Here is a 15,093-nt window from a genome sequence, read left to right on the forward strand (position 1 = left end):
TGGCTATTTCGGAGACATGGATAGAGCAGGGACAGGAATGGTTGTTGCAGGTTCCAGTTTAAGATGTTTCAGTAAGAACAGAGAAGATGGTAAAAGATGGGGGTGTGTGGCATTGTTGGTCAAGGACAGTATTACAGTTGCAGAAAGGATGTTTGGGGACTCGTCAACAGAGGTAGTATGGACTGAGGTTAGAAACAGGAAAGAAGAGGTCACCCTGTTGGGAGTTCTCTATAGGCCTCCGAATAGTTCCAGAGATGTGGAGGAAAGGATAGCAAAGATGATTCTCGACAGGAGTGAGAGAGATAGGGTAGTTGTCATGGGGGACTTCAATTTTCCAAATATTGACTGGGAACACTACAGTACGAGTACTAGAGATGGGTCAGTTTTTGTCCAGTATGTGCAGGAGTGTGTAGACAGGTCAACAAGGGGAGAAGCCACATTAGATTTAGTACTGGGTAATGAGCCTGGCCAGGTGTTAGACTTGGAAGTAGGTGAGCACTTTGGTGATAGTGATCACAATTCTGTTATGTTTACTTTAGTGATAGAAAGGGATAGGTGTATACCACTGGGCAAGAGTTACAGCTGGGGGAAAGGCAGTTATGATGCGATTAGGCAAGATTTAGGAAGCATAGGATGGGGAAGGAAACTGCAGGGGATGGGCACATCAGAAGTGTGGAGCTTATTCAAGGAAAAGCTCCTGTGTGTCCTAGATATGTATGTACCTGTCAGGCAGGGAGGAATCTGTAGAGCACGGGAGCCGTAGTTTACGAAGGAAGTGGAATCTCTGGTCAAGAGGAAGAAGAAGGCTTATGTTAGGATGAGATGTGAAGGCTCAGTTAGGGCGCTTGAGGGTTACAAGTTAGCCAGGAAAGACCTAAAGAGAGAGCTCAGAAGAGCCAGGAGGAGACATGAGAAGTTGTTGGCGGATAGGATCAGGGTAAACCCTAAGGCTTTCTATAGGTATTTAAGGAATAAAAGAATGACGAGAGTAAGATTCGGGCCAATCAAGGATAGTAGTGGGAAGTTGTGTGTGGAGTCAGAGGAGATAGGGGAAGCACTTAATGAATATTTTTCGACAGTTCACAAGGAAGCGGTATTAGAAATCCTGCAGAGTGTGAAAATAGATAAGTCCCCTGGGCCGGATGGGATTTATCCTAGGATCCTCTGAGAAGCCAGGAAGGAGATTGCCGAGCCTTTGGCATTGATCTTTAAATCGTCATTGTCTACAGGAATTGTGCCAGAAGACTGGAGGATAGCAAATGTGGTTCCCCTGTTCAAGAAGGGGAGTAGAGACAATCCTGGTAATTATAGACCAGTGAGCTTTATTTCAGTTGTTGGTAAAGTGTTGTAAAAGGTTATAAGAGATAGGATTTATAATCATCTAAAAAAGAATAATTTGATTAGGGATAGTCAGCACAGTTTTGTGAAGGGTAGGTCGTGCCTCACAAACCTAATTGAGTTCTTTGAGAAGGTGACCAAACAGATAGATGAGAGTAAACCGGTTCATGTGGTGTATATGGATTTCAGCAAGGCTTTTGATAAGGTTCCCCACAGTAGGCTATTGTACAAAATGCGGAGGAATGGGATTGTGGGAGATATAGCAGTTTGGATCAGTAATTGGCTTGCTGAAAGAAGACAGAGGGTGGTGGTTGATGGGAAATGTTCATCCTGGAGTCCAGTTACCAGTGATGTACTGCAAGGGTCGGTGTTGGGTCCACTGCTGTTTGTCATTTTTATAAGCGACCTGGATGAGGGCGTAGAAGGGTGGGTTAGTAAATTTGCAGACAACACTAAGGTCACTGGAGTTGTGGATAGTGACGAAGGATGTTGTAGGTTACAGAGAGACATAGATAAGCTGCAGAGCTGGGCTGAGAGGTGGCAAATGTAATTTAATGTGGACAAGTGCGAGGTGATTCACTTTGATCGGAGTAACCGGAATGCAAAGTACTGGGCTAATGGTAAGATTCTTGGTAGTGTAGATGGGCAGAAGATCTCGGTGTCCAGGTACACAGATCCTTGAAAGTTGCCACCCAGGTTGATAGGGTTGTTAAGAAGGCATACAGTGATTTAGCTTTTATTAATAGAGGGATCGAGTTCCAGAAACATGAGGTTATGCTACAGCTGTACAAAACTCTAGTGTGGCCGCACTTGGTGTATTGTGTACAGTTCTGGTCACCGCATTATAAGAAGGATGTGGAAGCTTTGGAAAGGGTGCAGAGAAGATTTACTAGGATGTTGCCTGGTATGGAGGGAAGGTCTTACGAGGAAAGGCTGAGGGACTTGAAGCTGTTTTCGTTAGAGAGAAGAAGGTTGAGAGGTGACTTAACAGAAACATATAAGATAATCAGAGGGTTAGATAGGGTGGACAGGGAGAGCCTTTTTCCAAGTATGGTGACGGCGAGCACGAGGGGGCATAGCTTCAAATTGAGGGGTGATAGATATAGGACAGATGTCAGAGGTAGTTTCTTTACTCAGATAGTAAGCGTATGGAATGCTTTGCCTGCAACAGCAGTAGATTTGCCAACTTTAAGTACATTTAAGTCGTCATAGGACAAGCATATGGACGTACATGGAATAGTGTAGGTTAGATGGGCTTCAGATTGGTATGACAGGTCGGCGCAACATCGAGGGCCGAAGGGCCTGTACTGCGCTGTCATGTTCTAAGTTTTTCCAGTGTTTCAGTTTGTTCAGGGTACATACTCATCTTTATGCAATTGAGTGCATGGTTTATGGTCTTCTGACTTAACGATTATAAATACATTTTCTGTCTTTTTTTTGTGGAAGTATGAAAGGTTAATTGATACTCAAATCCTTGTTAGCTCACTTGCAAGTTGTAAGTAATATTGACTTGTAAATCACATAGTTCTAAAGTTGGACAGAGGAATCTGGGGATTCATGTGCGCAGATCTTCAAACTTTGCAGTTTGATAGTAATTAGCAAATCACATGGTATCTTGGGCTCATAATTGCATAAAAGTTATGCTAAAACTTACAAAATCTCTGGTTAAGCTGCAACATATTTTGTCCAGTTCTAATTACTGGCTGAAGGAGGGATGAGTATGTCTAGCAGTGATTTATTAGAATGGTTCTGGCAATGTAGGACTATAGCTGCAAGGTCAAATTGGAGAAGCTAAGGTTGTTCTCCTTAGAATGCACATTGAGGGGAGATTTGATGGGGGTGTGAGGGATTATGGCAAATTTAGATTAAGGTTGACAAAGGCTGGAACCTTCCCTTTGTTGGTTGTACAAGATAAGGAGAAACTTGTTTTAGAGTTTGAGCAAGGGCTGCGGTAGGATGTTAAGAAGAATATTTTTATATGGTGGTGATAACCTAGAAAATTCTCATAATCTCTATTTCCACATTCGATATGCAATAATTTCAAAAGAATGGACAGTGAGGAGAAATAAACTTGCAAAACTATTGGGATAGACTGGGAGAACAGGACCAACTGGAATACTCTGCAGGGAGTTGGCATGGACTCTGCTGTAATAACTTGTCATAATGACTATGTATTAAGCAAGCTTTTTATGGTTGTGTGACAGTACTCTAAAAGATAGACAGTATTAGCAAAACAGCATTTATAGTTTCTTCTTGAGCAATGTATTGCCATTGGTCATTATAGACTTAATGAGCTAAGTAGTAGAGGGTAAATGGAGGGTCATAACGGCCAGTTGCATTTCCCCCCACAATTTCACTGGTTCTATATCATAACATTATATATGCTGGTAAGTGTGCTGAAGGACTGTGAAGGAAGTGTGCTATCATATATCAGCACATTGTGCTGCTGCTGCTTATGACTGCTTCAATTTGTTTATGAAATCTAAATTGAATGTTGAAGTATATACTTAGTGATATTAAAATGTGTAGATTTTAAATATTTCTTTACATCTTGAGAATGTATGAAGGAGTAGAGACATGATGACATTGTTAAGACAATTGTTCATAGCGAGTTTTGAGAAGATTTTTATGGTTGTAAACATTGCACTTGAGGTTGTCAAAATTTAGAAAAAATTCAGTTCCAATGATTGTGAGCTGATTCACAATCATTGAAGTTGAGAGCATATCCTTAATGTGAAGGCAGCACTATTGTAACATTCCTACCTGAATATCTTTATAGAGTCAGTTATTTCAGATGGTTAAAAATACGGTGCTTGATGGTGCCTTTGTTTGCTTTTGTGTCAAATGGAATTACTGAACATTAATGTAAAGGAATATTTCTCAGTTGTCTAGTTGTGTGCGGTTCCAACAATACTGAAGAGAACAAAGTAGTCTGCTTGCTTGGAACATCATCCAACACCTTTGACCCTTTGCCACCAATGCAGTGTGTAACATCTGCAAGATGCACTGCCAGTACCTTTAAAGGCACCTTCAACAGCACCTTCCAAATCACAATATCTACTGTCAGGAAGGGCAACTGGCAGTAGATGCATGGGAACACTATTGTCTACAAGTTTACCTCCAAGCCACATACTAACCTAATTTCAAACTATATTGCCATCCATCCATTATCATTGCGTCAAATTCCTGGAACTCCCTCCTTAAAGGCATTGTGAAGATTGTACACCGAAGGAATGTGGCAATTCAAAAAAAGCAGGCTACCACCATTTTCTGCAGGACAATTAGAGATAGGCAATAAATACTAGCCCAGCCAGAGATGGTCTCATCCCATGAGCAAATCAATTTTTTACAAAAAGACTATTGTTTAAAAAAGGACATTGGTTAGGAATTTTTCATAGACCAGAAATGTTTACTTCCTTTTAGGGTTTGGTTTGCTCGCTGAGCTGTAGGTTGATATCCAGACGTTTCATTACCTGGCGAGGTAACATCATCAGTGGTGACCTCCAAGTGAAGCGAAGCTGTTGTCTCCTGCTTTCTATTTATATGTTTGTCCTGGATGGGGTTCCTGGGGTTTGTGGTGATGTCATTTCCTGTTCGTTTTCTGAGGGGTTGATAGATGGTATCTAGATCTATGTGTTTGTTTATGGCGTTGTGGTTGGAGTGCCAGGCCTCTCGGAATTCTCTGGCATGTCTTTGCTTAGCCTGTCCCAGGATAGATGTGTTGTCCCAGTCAAAATGATGTTTTTTTTTCATCCGTGTGTAGGGCTACGAGGGAGAGAGGGTCGTGTCTTTTTGTGGCTAGCTGGTGTTTGTGTATCCTGGTGGATAACATTCTTCCTGTTTGTTCTATGTAGTGTTTGTGGCAGTCCTTGCATGGAATTTTGTAGACGACGTTGGTTTTGTCCATGGGTTGTACTGGGTCTTTTAAGTTTGTTAGTTTTTGTTTGAGAGTGTTGGTGGGTTTGTGTGCTACTAGGATTCCGAGGGGTCTTAGTAGTCTGGCTGTCATTTCTGAAACTTCTTTGATGTATGGTAAGGTGGTTAGGGTTTCTGGCTGTGTTTGGTCTGCTTGTCGTGGTTTGTTGTTGAGGAATCTGCGGATTGTATTTTTTGAGTATCCGTTCTTCTTGAATACGTTGTATAGGTGGTTCTCCTCTGTTTTCCAAAATTTGTCTGTGCTGCAGTGTGAGGTGGCTCGTTGGAATAGTGTTCTGATACAGCTTCGTTTGTGTGTGTTGGGATGGTTGCTGGTGTAGTTAAGTATTTGGTCAGTGTTTGTCGGTTTTCTGTATACGCAGGTTTGTAGTTCTCCGTTGTCCGTTCTTTCGACTGTGACGTCCAGGAATGCGAGTTTGTTGTCGGTTTCTTCCTCCTTGGTGAAATTTATGCCTGTGAGGGTGTTGTTGATGATGTTAAATGTCTCTTCTGTCTTGTTTCGTTTTGTGATGACAAAGGTGTCATCTACGTAGCGGACCCAGATTTTTGGTTTGATGGTTGGTCGGGCTGTTTGTTCTAATCTTTGCATTACTGCTTCTGCTATGAATCCTGATAGCTGAGATCCCATGGGTGTGCTGTTGGTTTGTTTGTAGATTATGTTGTTGAAGGTGAAGTGGGTGGTGAGGCACAGGTCCACTAGTTTCATAATGTTTTCGATGGTAATGTGATTGATGGTGGTTGGGGTGTGTGTGATGGTCTCTTCTAAAAGTGTGGTAAATGTTTCCTTTGCCAGGTCGATGTTGATGGAGGTGAATAGTGCTGTTACGAAATTACACAATTCCGGACAATTAAACAAGATGGAATTGCAAAAAATGAAACCAGATGAGACCAACACCCCACGATTCTACAGACTACCAAAAATCCATAAACCAGGAGCCCCCCTCAGACCCATAGTCTCACTACCCGGAATACCAACTTACAGACTGGCCAAAGAACTACACGCAAGACTGAAATACCTAGTAGAAGAGTCACAGCACTCCATCCACTCCACCCAGGAATTCCTAAAAATCATCAAAAACACCAAAATAGAGGAAGACGAAATAATGATCTCATTCGATGTAACAGCACTGTTCACCCCCAATAAAATTAGCCAGGTAATTAAACGTCTGGATATCAAACATACAGCTCAACGAGCAAACCTACACCCTAAACCTCAACCTGAGCTACAAACCTTGCAGGTTTACTTCCATTTTCATAAGCACCACATGATAATGCCTTGAGGAGGCAGATGAAAGTTCATGATTTCATGTTCATGATATGGAATAGGATTTGAATCCACAACTGCTGACATAAAGGTGAAAATGCTATCACTGAACCAAGTCTGACATCCTCATGTTTGGTTTGTGTTTCAGACCAAAATACTGTAATGCATTTTGTTTGGAAAGGATTGTGTATCTGTACAAAGTTATTCATTAGTTTACTGGGCAGGATTTATGTTGGTAGGTGACTAGTACTTGATAATGAAATCTCTTATTTTAATTGGAAATACTACTTCAACCTGAGAGTATTGGTTGCATTAGGCAACATTTTGGATTTACTCCAAAGTAGTTAAGATCATAAACTTGTATTCATGTGTTGGGGGGAAAAAAGTTTATAATTTGAGAAACAAATTTTTAAATTGCATTTATATAATTGCCTTGAGTACTTTAAGTGTCAAAACAGAAATTGTTGCCAAAACCCAGCAGCTGCTGCCAGACCTAGTGGGTTTCATCAGCAATTTCTGTTTGTTTTTTCAGATCTCCAGTGGCTGTAGCTCTTTTATTACAATGTTTTAAATTTTCTTCTTCTTGTTTTATTTCCAGTATCATGGGAAAATTAAGAAAACCTCATTTCTGAAAAAGCATGAGAAGGTGATTATTGATATTATTATTATTATTATTATTATTATTATTATCTAAATCCCAGTTGGATCATTGTCTCTGCTGCAACTCTGATTACTCCTGAAATGGCACCAGTTTTCTAGATGGTAATATTTATTAACTTTTGGATTATTCCAAATTTAATAATAATTTTAAATGTGATACTGTACACAATCATAACATGGCAGGGGAAAGTGCTTTAATTAAAGAAAACTGATCAGTCGTGTGATGAAGTTGCACATTTTCTCTTATGTTTCACTTTGTTTTAACATTGACTGAACTGCTTTATGTTTTACATAATGATCACTGTGGGGAAATTCATTAGGTTTCTGCAAAGATCTGTTTAGACAGTAATGCAAATTTTAGCATCAAGCTATTTTGTTTGCAGTAAACTTAAAGGGTTGGTTTGGATCTTTCATTCTTCGCTTTTTGGGTAATATATCATTGTTCTTTTTGGTGTGTGTAGTAAAGAGTTGTTTACTTTTTCTTCGCTTCTAATACTGACCTGTCCCCCATGAGAGAGAGACAGTTTGATATTTTCAGGGTTTAACTTCATCTAATTTCCAAGAGGGTGTTCTGACTGGGATGTCCTGTTAATTGAGCATTGTTATTGTATCCAACCTGTCTCAATAGTTCAGTTCCACTTTAGCTGGCACATTACCTAATGAATTGTGTGAAATTTGTATGCAATATTTACTACAGCACTAAAAATTACAATATACTTTTGACTGGAAATTCTGTGGTGACAAACATACCTTTTGACTCTCCTGTCCACCATCTGGAAGGCACAAAATGGAATGGGAGCAGCTCCAACAATACTGTAGAAGCTTAGCGTCACCCATGATTAAAATGGCCTGCTTAATTGAAAATTGATCCATCCCCTTAAACATTCACTCCTTCCATCAACACCCAAGGCAGTGGTCTGCCATCTTACAAGATGTGCTGCTGCAGCTCACTAGGTTTCTTTGATAGCACCTTCCAAACCTGACGCCTCTACACCTAGCAACACAAGGGGAACAGCTCATTAGAGCAACTCCACCTGCAAGTTCCCCACCAAGCTATGTACATCAAGATTTAGAACTATATATTGCTGCTCCCTCAATATTTCTGGATAAAAATTCTGAAGCTCCCTCACTAACAACTCTGAGAGTAGACCAATACCACAAGGGCTGCAGGCATTCAAACAAGTAGCTCACCACTGTCCTCTGGAGGACATTTGTGGATGGACAACAGATTGTCTTGTCAGCAATGCATACATGCCAAAAAAGAATTTTCAAAAAATTTCATCTCGTGTAATAAAAGTAGAATTGACTTGTCATTGTAAAATAGCTTCAATGTGCTATTTATGGTCGTTAGACTTCAAGGAGATAACTTTTTAATCTGTGAATATTCCCACACACTGCACGTTGATATTTGTATTTCCATCAACCATATGTTAACCCAAGTCCTTCATTATTTTGTAATCAGAAAGATAATGCTCTTTCTTTCCCCTAGTTCACATCACATGTCTGTGAGATTTAGGAGGGCTCCCTGAACTTTCATGCCAGAGGCATGTAGACTCTGAGTTCCATTTTGTTTCTACTGACACAAATGAATGAAAAAGGTGTCATATCCACAAACAGATGGTAAAGAACAGTTATGGGTAACAGGAGTCTTATCCTGTCTGCTCTTGTACTTTTTTAAAAACATCCTCCTGAGCAGGATTGGAGCTCATCCGTTCCAAGAATGTGCAGCAGTCATCTCCTTGTGCATGATGCATACGACTTTGATGGTACATCTTGATTCCTGACTCCAAATAACTTGTTCATTCTGCTCCAACTCTTGATTTCTTACACAAACATACAGGTTTGGCTCTGATGTTTACTACTCATCTATTTTGTTGGTTTATGATCCTCATTACCCAAAATGCCTGTTTCTCTTAGTGCTGCTATATCAAGTCTTTGCCTCTCCTTCTGGTAGTTTTCTTCCCAACTCTCCATGTATCTTCAAGGCATTAGAGCCCATTTGAAGCCTCATTTCTACTGTATTTTATTGACCACTGTCCTAAGTTAGTGGCTGAAAATTCTGATCTGTCTTAATTTCAATAGCATCAAAACTTTGGATTTTTTTTGTAAATTAATAAATGCTTTTGAATACCTTTAAAATTTGTTGGCAGCAAGGTTGTTTATGCAGAGCTTATGGTAGATTGAGTTTTAAGGATAACAGCGCTTAAGATGGGTATTTTCTAGTCCATATTTGTTAATGCTGTCTATGACTCTGCTTAAATATCATAATTAATTGTAATCAATTCAGCTGTTTACCATACAAGGTATTATTTGCACTGATGAATGTGTTTTCTTTTGTGAATAATATAATTCATGTGAGTGATGACAAAATATATTTTATATATGCATACATATGTATAACCTGCTTTGCACTCACATAATTGGAGTAGTATCAGACGTGTCATGAAATGAAAGGAGTCTCTGGTTGTTATTATATACCTTCTGCAAAAATTCAGAAGTGCTGCTGAAAACCTGACAAATTCTACTGCTTAAAATTTTAAGTTTTTTTTTCTGGTTCAGTTCAGGAAGTGGCAAGTAAAATTGCCAGTATGTAGGTTTGTTATCAGAACTTGTTTGTGTCCTGTTATTTTATTGGTTGACTACTCATCATTCTGATGAGCTGTTCGCAGATGACTTTTTAAATTGCTGTATATTTAGCTTGCATGCATGATTTGTTCAATTATTAAATAGCCCTTCACCTGCCTGATAAAGTATTCAACAGAATCATCTTTAGATCAGAGGTGCTTGCCTGCTTGACCTCCCTTAGGTTTTACATGTGTCTGACTTAGAGGTGCCTCCACATTACGATGCCCTCGCTGTTCTTTATGGCTGCTTCTCATGAAGATGCTGAGGCTTCAGAGCCACCAGCCCTTGACTGGGTCAGCACCACTGGGAGACTGCCCAATGCAGCAAGCTATTAAGAGGATTTATTGAGGAATACTGCCTAGCTAGTCCCATTGTCGACAAGTACTGACTCAGGATCTCAATGTTTTTCCTGAAGAATGGACCAAATATTTTTATGAAACTCTTAAAGATTATGTATTATGTGGCAGGATAGAAGATGTTTGGAGTGAGTTGTCCTGAGGAACACTTGGGGAAAAAAAAATAAAACAACATTTGGACTGTTGAAATTGTACAGTGGAAATTGAAGTTAAACAATTAACCCATAGAGTGGTGCAAGTGGTGAATCAGAAATGAACAAAAAAGAAAACATTGCTATACTCCATCTGTGATTGATGATAGCTTTATAAGTAGACTTGAATTTGATCAGATTCATGTTATGAATTGTGATTGAAAAGATGGATGCGTTCACAGCAAAGTAGAAAACATCTGATTTTTTCCTTTTTATCTAAGGATTTTCATTGACACCGTACTAAGTGTTTTATGAAATCAGTGTAAAGGGAAACAGTGATATTTTGTCTTGTAGTGTTGTCATTGTTGACTTTCAAACCTTCAGCTATTCTCCTTAACAGTCATCCCATTAATTCGTGGTAGTTGTGGCTTGAACACATGGTGCACAGCAGTTTAAGAACGTGAATTAAATAAACAAGTAGGGTTGTTCACCTAACTGGAATGCAAGCATATAACATCCCTTAATGCACTGTTACTATGACGGATCAGTCTGATTAATCTTGTTTCTTACAGACCAGCAATCACCTCCTTGGCCCCAAACCATTCCCACTGGATAGGTTGTTGGCAATTTTCTACAGCATTGTCGATTGCAGAGTGACTCCCACGGCAAATATTTTTTCTCAGGTAAGTTTGAAAAAATGTGTTAACAGGTCCCATGGAGAAAAACTTGAAAAGGTTACAGGTTGAAATGAAAAGATTACAACACTCCTCGAATGCGAAACAGATCAGTCATAATCTTTGAAAGGTGAATTAAAAAGTTTGTAATGCTAATGTTGCAAATGCTTGGTAATGCCATACGCTATTGATTTTAATCTGATAATGAAATTTATTTTGTGATCTGCACCATTCCATGTTCCATATTTGTTTAATCTGTATATGCTTATATTGCATATTCTGATTTGTTTTATTATTGTATCATGTAAAGAGAAGGTACAGTGAAAAGTATTGTTTTGCATGTTAACCAGACAAATCATAACTTATATAAATACATCCGAGAAAGAGTTTAGACTGCAGAATATAGTGTTACAGGTACAGAGAAGATGTAGAGAAAGATCAGCTCTAATATGAGATAGATCCATTCAGCAGGGAAGAAGCTGTTCTTAACCCTGGTACATCTTTTCAAACTTCTGTATCTTTTATCCTATGGAAGAGGGTGGAAGAGAGTATAACCAGTCTGGGAGTGATCCTTAATTACGTTGGCAGCTTTCCTGAGGTAGTGGGAAGTGTAGACAAGAGTCAGTCGAAGGAGCGCTGTTTATTTGTGATGGCCTGGACTGCATTCTCAACTCTAATTTCTTGCTGTTTTGCACCATGAGCAGTTGCGATACCAAGTTGTCATGCATCTAGATAGGATGCTTTCTATGGTGTAGCTATAAATATTATAATGTAGGAGTCATTGTGGATGTGCTGAATTTCCTTAGCTTTCTGAGACCCCCGTGCTGGCCTCCTACCTGCCCTCGACCTCTTCATAGCCAACTGCCGCCGCGATATTAACCGCCACCTGAACTCCCCCACCCCTCTCACCCACTCCAACCTCTCACCCTCGGAACGCGCAACCCCAACCTCACTATCAAACCAGCAGACAAAGGAGGCGTTGTAGTAGTTTGGCGCACCGACCTTTACACCGCTGAGGCCAAACGCCAGCTCGCAGATACCTCCTCCTACTGCCCCCCTTGACCATGACCCCACCCCCCACCACCAAACCATCATCTCCCAGACCATCCATAACCTCATCACCTCAGGGGACCTCCCATCCACCGCCTCCAACCTCATAGTCCCACAACCCCGCACCGCCCGCTTCTACCTCCTGCCCAAAATCCACAAACCTGACTGCCCCGGCCGACCCATTGTCTCCGCCTGCTCCTGCCCCACCGAACTCATCTCCGCATACCTTGACGCCGTCCTGTCCCCCTTAGTCCAAGAACTCCCCACCTATGTTCGGGACACCACCCATGCCCTCCACCAGCTCCAGGATTTTCGCTTCCCCGGTCCCCAACGCCTTATTTTCACCATGGACATCCAGTCCCTGTACACCTCCATCCCCCATCACGAAGGACTCAAAGCCCTCCGCTTCTTCCTTTCCCGCCGTACCGACCAGTACCCTTCCACTGACACCCTCCTTCGACTGACTGAACTGTTCCTCACCCTGAACAACTTCTCTTTCCAATCCTCCCACTTCCTCCAAACGAAAGGAGTAGCCATGGGCACCCGCATGGGTCCCAGCTATGCCTGCCTCTTCGTAGGATATGTGGAACAGTCCATCTTCCGCAACTACACTGGCCCCACCCCCCACCTTTTCCTCCGCTACATCGATGACTGTATCGGCGCCGCCTCGTGCTCCCACGAGGAGGTTGAACAGTTCATCCACTTCACCAACACCTTCCACCCCGACCTCAAATTCACCTGGACAGTCTCAGATTCCTCCCTCCCCTTCCTCGACCTTTCTATTTCTATCTCAGACGACCGAATCAACACGGACATCTACTACAAACCGACCGACTCCCACAGCTACTTGGACTACATCTCCTCCCATCCTGCCCCCTGTAAAAACGCCATCCCATTCTCCCAATTCCTTCGACTCTGCCGCATCTGCTCCCAGGAGGACCAGTTCCAAAAAAGTACAATCCAGATGGCCTCCTTCTTCAAGGACCGCAATTTCCCCCCCGACGTGGTCGACGATGCCCTCCACCGCATCTCTTCCACTTCCCGCTCCTCCGCCCTTGAGCCCCGCCCCTCCAACCGCCACCAGGACAGAACCCCACTGGTCCTCACCTACCACCCCACCAATCTCCATGTACAGCGCATCATCTGCCGTCATTTCCGCCACCTCCAAACGGACCCCACCACCAAGGATATATTTCCCTCCCGTCCCCAATCAGCATTCCGTAAAGACCACTCCCTCCGTGACTCCCTCGTCAGATCCACACCCCCCACCAACCCAACCTCCACTCCCGGCACCTTCCCCTGCAACCGCAGGAGGTGCAAGACTTGCGACCACACCTCCCCCCTCACCTCCCTCCAAGGCCCCAAAGGAAACTTCCATATCCGCCACAGATTCACCTGCACCTCCACACACATCATCTATTGCATCCTCTGCACCCGATGTGGCCTCCTCTATATTGGGGAGACAGGCCGGCTACTTGCGGAGCGTTTCAGAGAACACCTCTGGGACACCCGGACCAACTAACCCAACCACCCTGTGGCTCAACACTTCAACTCCCCCTCCCACTCCACCAAGGATATGCAGGTCTTTGGACTCCTCCATCGCCAGACCACAACAACACGACGGTTGGAGGAAGAGCGCCTCATCTTCCGCCTAGGAACCCTCCAACCACAAGGGATGAACTCGGATTTCACCAGTTTCCTCATTTCCCCTCCCCCCACCTTGTCTCAGTCAAATCCATTGAATTCAGCACCGCCTTCCTAACCTGCAATCTTCTTCCTGACCTCTCCGCCCCCACCCCAGTCTGACCTATCACCCTCACCTTGACCTCTTTCCACCTATCACATTTCCGACCCCCCCTCCCCCAAGTCCCTCCTCCCTACCTTTTATCTTAGCCTGCTGGACAAACTTTCCTCATTCCTGAAGAAGGGCCTATGCCCGAAACGTCGATTCTCCTGTTCCCTGGATGCTGCCTGACCTGCTGCGCTTTTCCAGCAACACATTTTCAGTTCTGAGAAAGTAGAGGCATGTTAGTGCTTTCTTGACTATAGTGTCAATGTGGATGGACCGGGATAGATTGTTAGGGGTATTTGCTCCTCTGAACTTGATGCTCTCAACCACCCCCACCTCAGCACCATTGATACAGATGCAGCGTGTTCTTCACTCCGCTTTCTGAAGTTGATGACTAGTTCCTTTGTTTTGCTGAAATTGAGGGAGAGATCAGCAAATTTGGAAATGGAGTTAGAGCTGAATTTGGCCACAGTCATGTAAAGGGGAATAATGGGGGTGGGAGGCTGAGTATGCAGCCTGGTGGGGCAATGGAGTTGGGGACTATTGTGGAGATGGTGTTGTCACCCACCCTTACAGATTACAGTCTGCAGATCAGGAATTTGAGGATCCAATTGCAGGGGAGAGGAGTAGCATTCTAGATCTCAGAGTTTGGAGACGAGTTTGGCTGGAATTATGGTTTTGAAGGTGGAGCTAAACTCAATAAATTGGAATCTGACATAGGTGTCCTTGTTATCCAGATGTTCCAGGGGATCAGTGTAGGGCCAGGCAGATGGTGTCTGTGGACCTATTGTGAAGGGTAGGCAAATTCTGGTGAATCAAGGTAAGCTGGAAGGCTGGAGTTGAGTGTTGAGTTACTAACCACTGGTAGCATTTCATAATGACGAATGTCAGAGCCACTTGGCGGTAGTCGTTAAGGCATTTTGCCTTATTTTTCTTTGGCACCAGGATGATAGTGGCCGCCTTGAAGCAGATGGGAAAGAGAGATTAAAGATGTCTGCAAAAACTCCTACCGTGCAGGATCTGAGTGCATGACTAGACACACCATCCAGGCCAATTGCTTTCTGTGGCATCACTCTCCGGAAGGCTGATTAGTTTCCTAGCCCCTCCATTGTTCTGCAGCACTGAGGACAAGCATGACTAAACACAGGGAATGCAGGGCAGATCAAGAATTGAACTTAGAAGCTTATCTGATCTATATAATGTTCAACATCAGGCAGAGCAAGAGGGAGAGGAAAAGAAAGCACACAGAGATAGAAAGGGTCTTCAGGAC

At 42.6% G+C, this 15,093-nt stretch overlaps 1 protein-coding gene across 3 annotated transcripts in view; it reads left to right on the top strand.

The window, feature by feature from the left end:
• Positions 1-15,093, top strand: part of orc5 (origin recognition complex, subunit 5) — a 118,748-nt gene that overhangs the window by 77,251 nt on the left and 26,404 nt on the right. For all 3 annotated transcript variants that reach the window (XR_006315099.2, XM_043713853.2, XM_043713854.2), the window contains exons 12-13: positions 7,137-7,184; positions 10,883-10,993. Coding sequence is in view for 2 of the 3 variants with exons in the window: in XM_043713853.2 (XP_043569788.1) it covers positions 7,137-7,184; positions 10,883-10,993 (159 nt within the window). In the remaining variant the exon portion in view is untranslated. The remainder of the gene's footprint in view (positions 1-7,136; positions 7,185-10,882; positions 10,994-15,093) is intronic.

The sequence above is a fragment of the Chiloscyllium plagiosum genome, unplaced genomic scaffold (genome assembly GCF_037043375.1).
Source record: "Chiloscyllium plagiosum isolate Xiang-an unplaced genomic scaffold, Cpla_swu_hap1 HiC_scaffold_23, whole genome shotgun sequence".
Classification (NCBI taxonomy): domain Eukaryota; kingdom Metazoa; phylum Chordata; class Chondrichthyes; order Orectolobiformes; family Hemiscylliidae; genus Chiloscyllium; species Chiloscyllium plagiosum.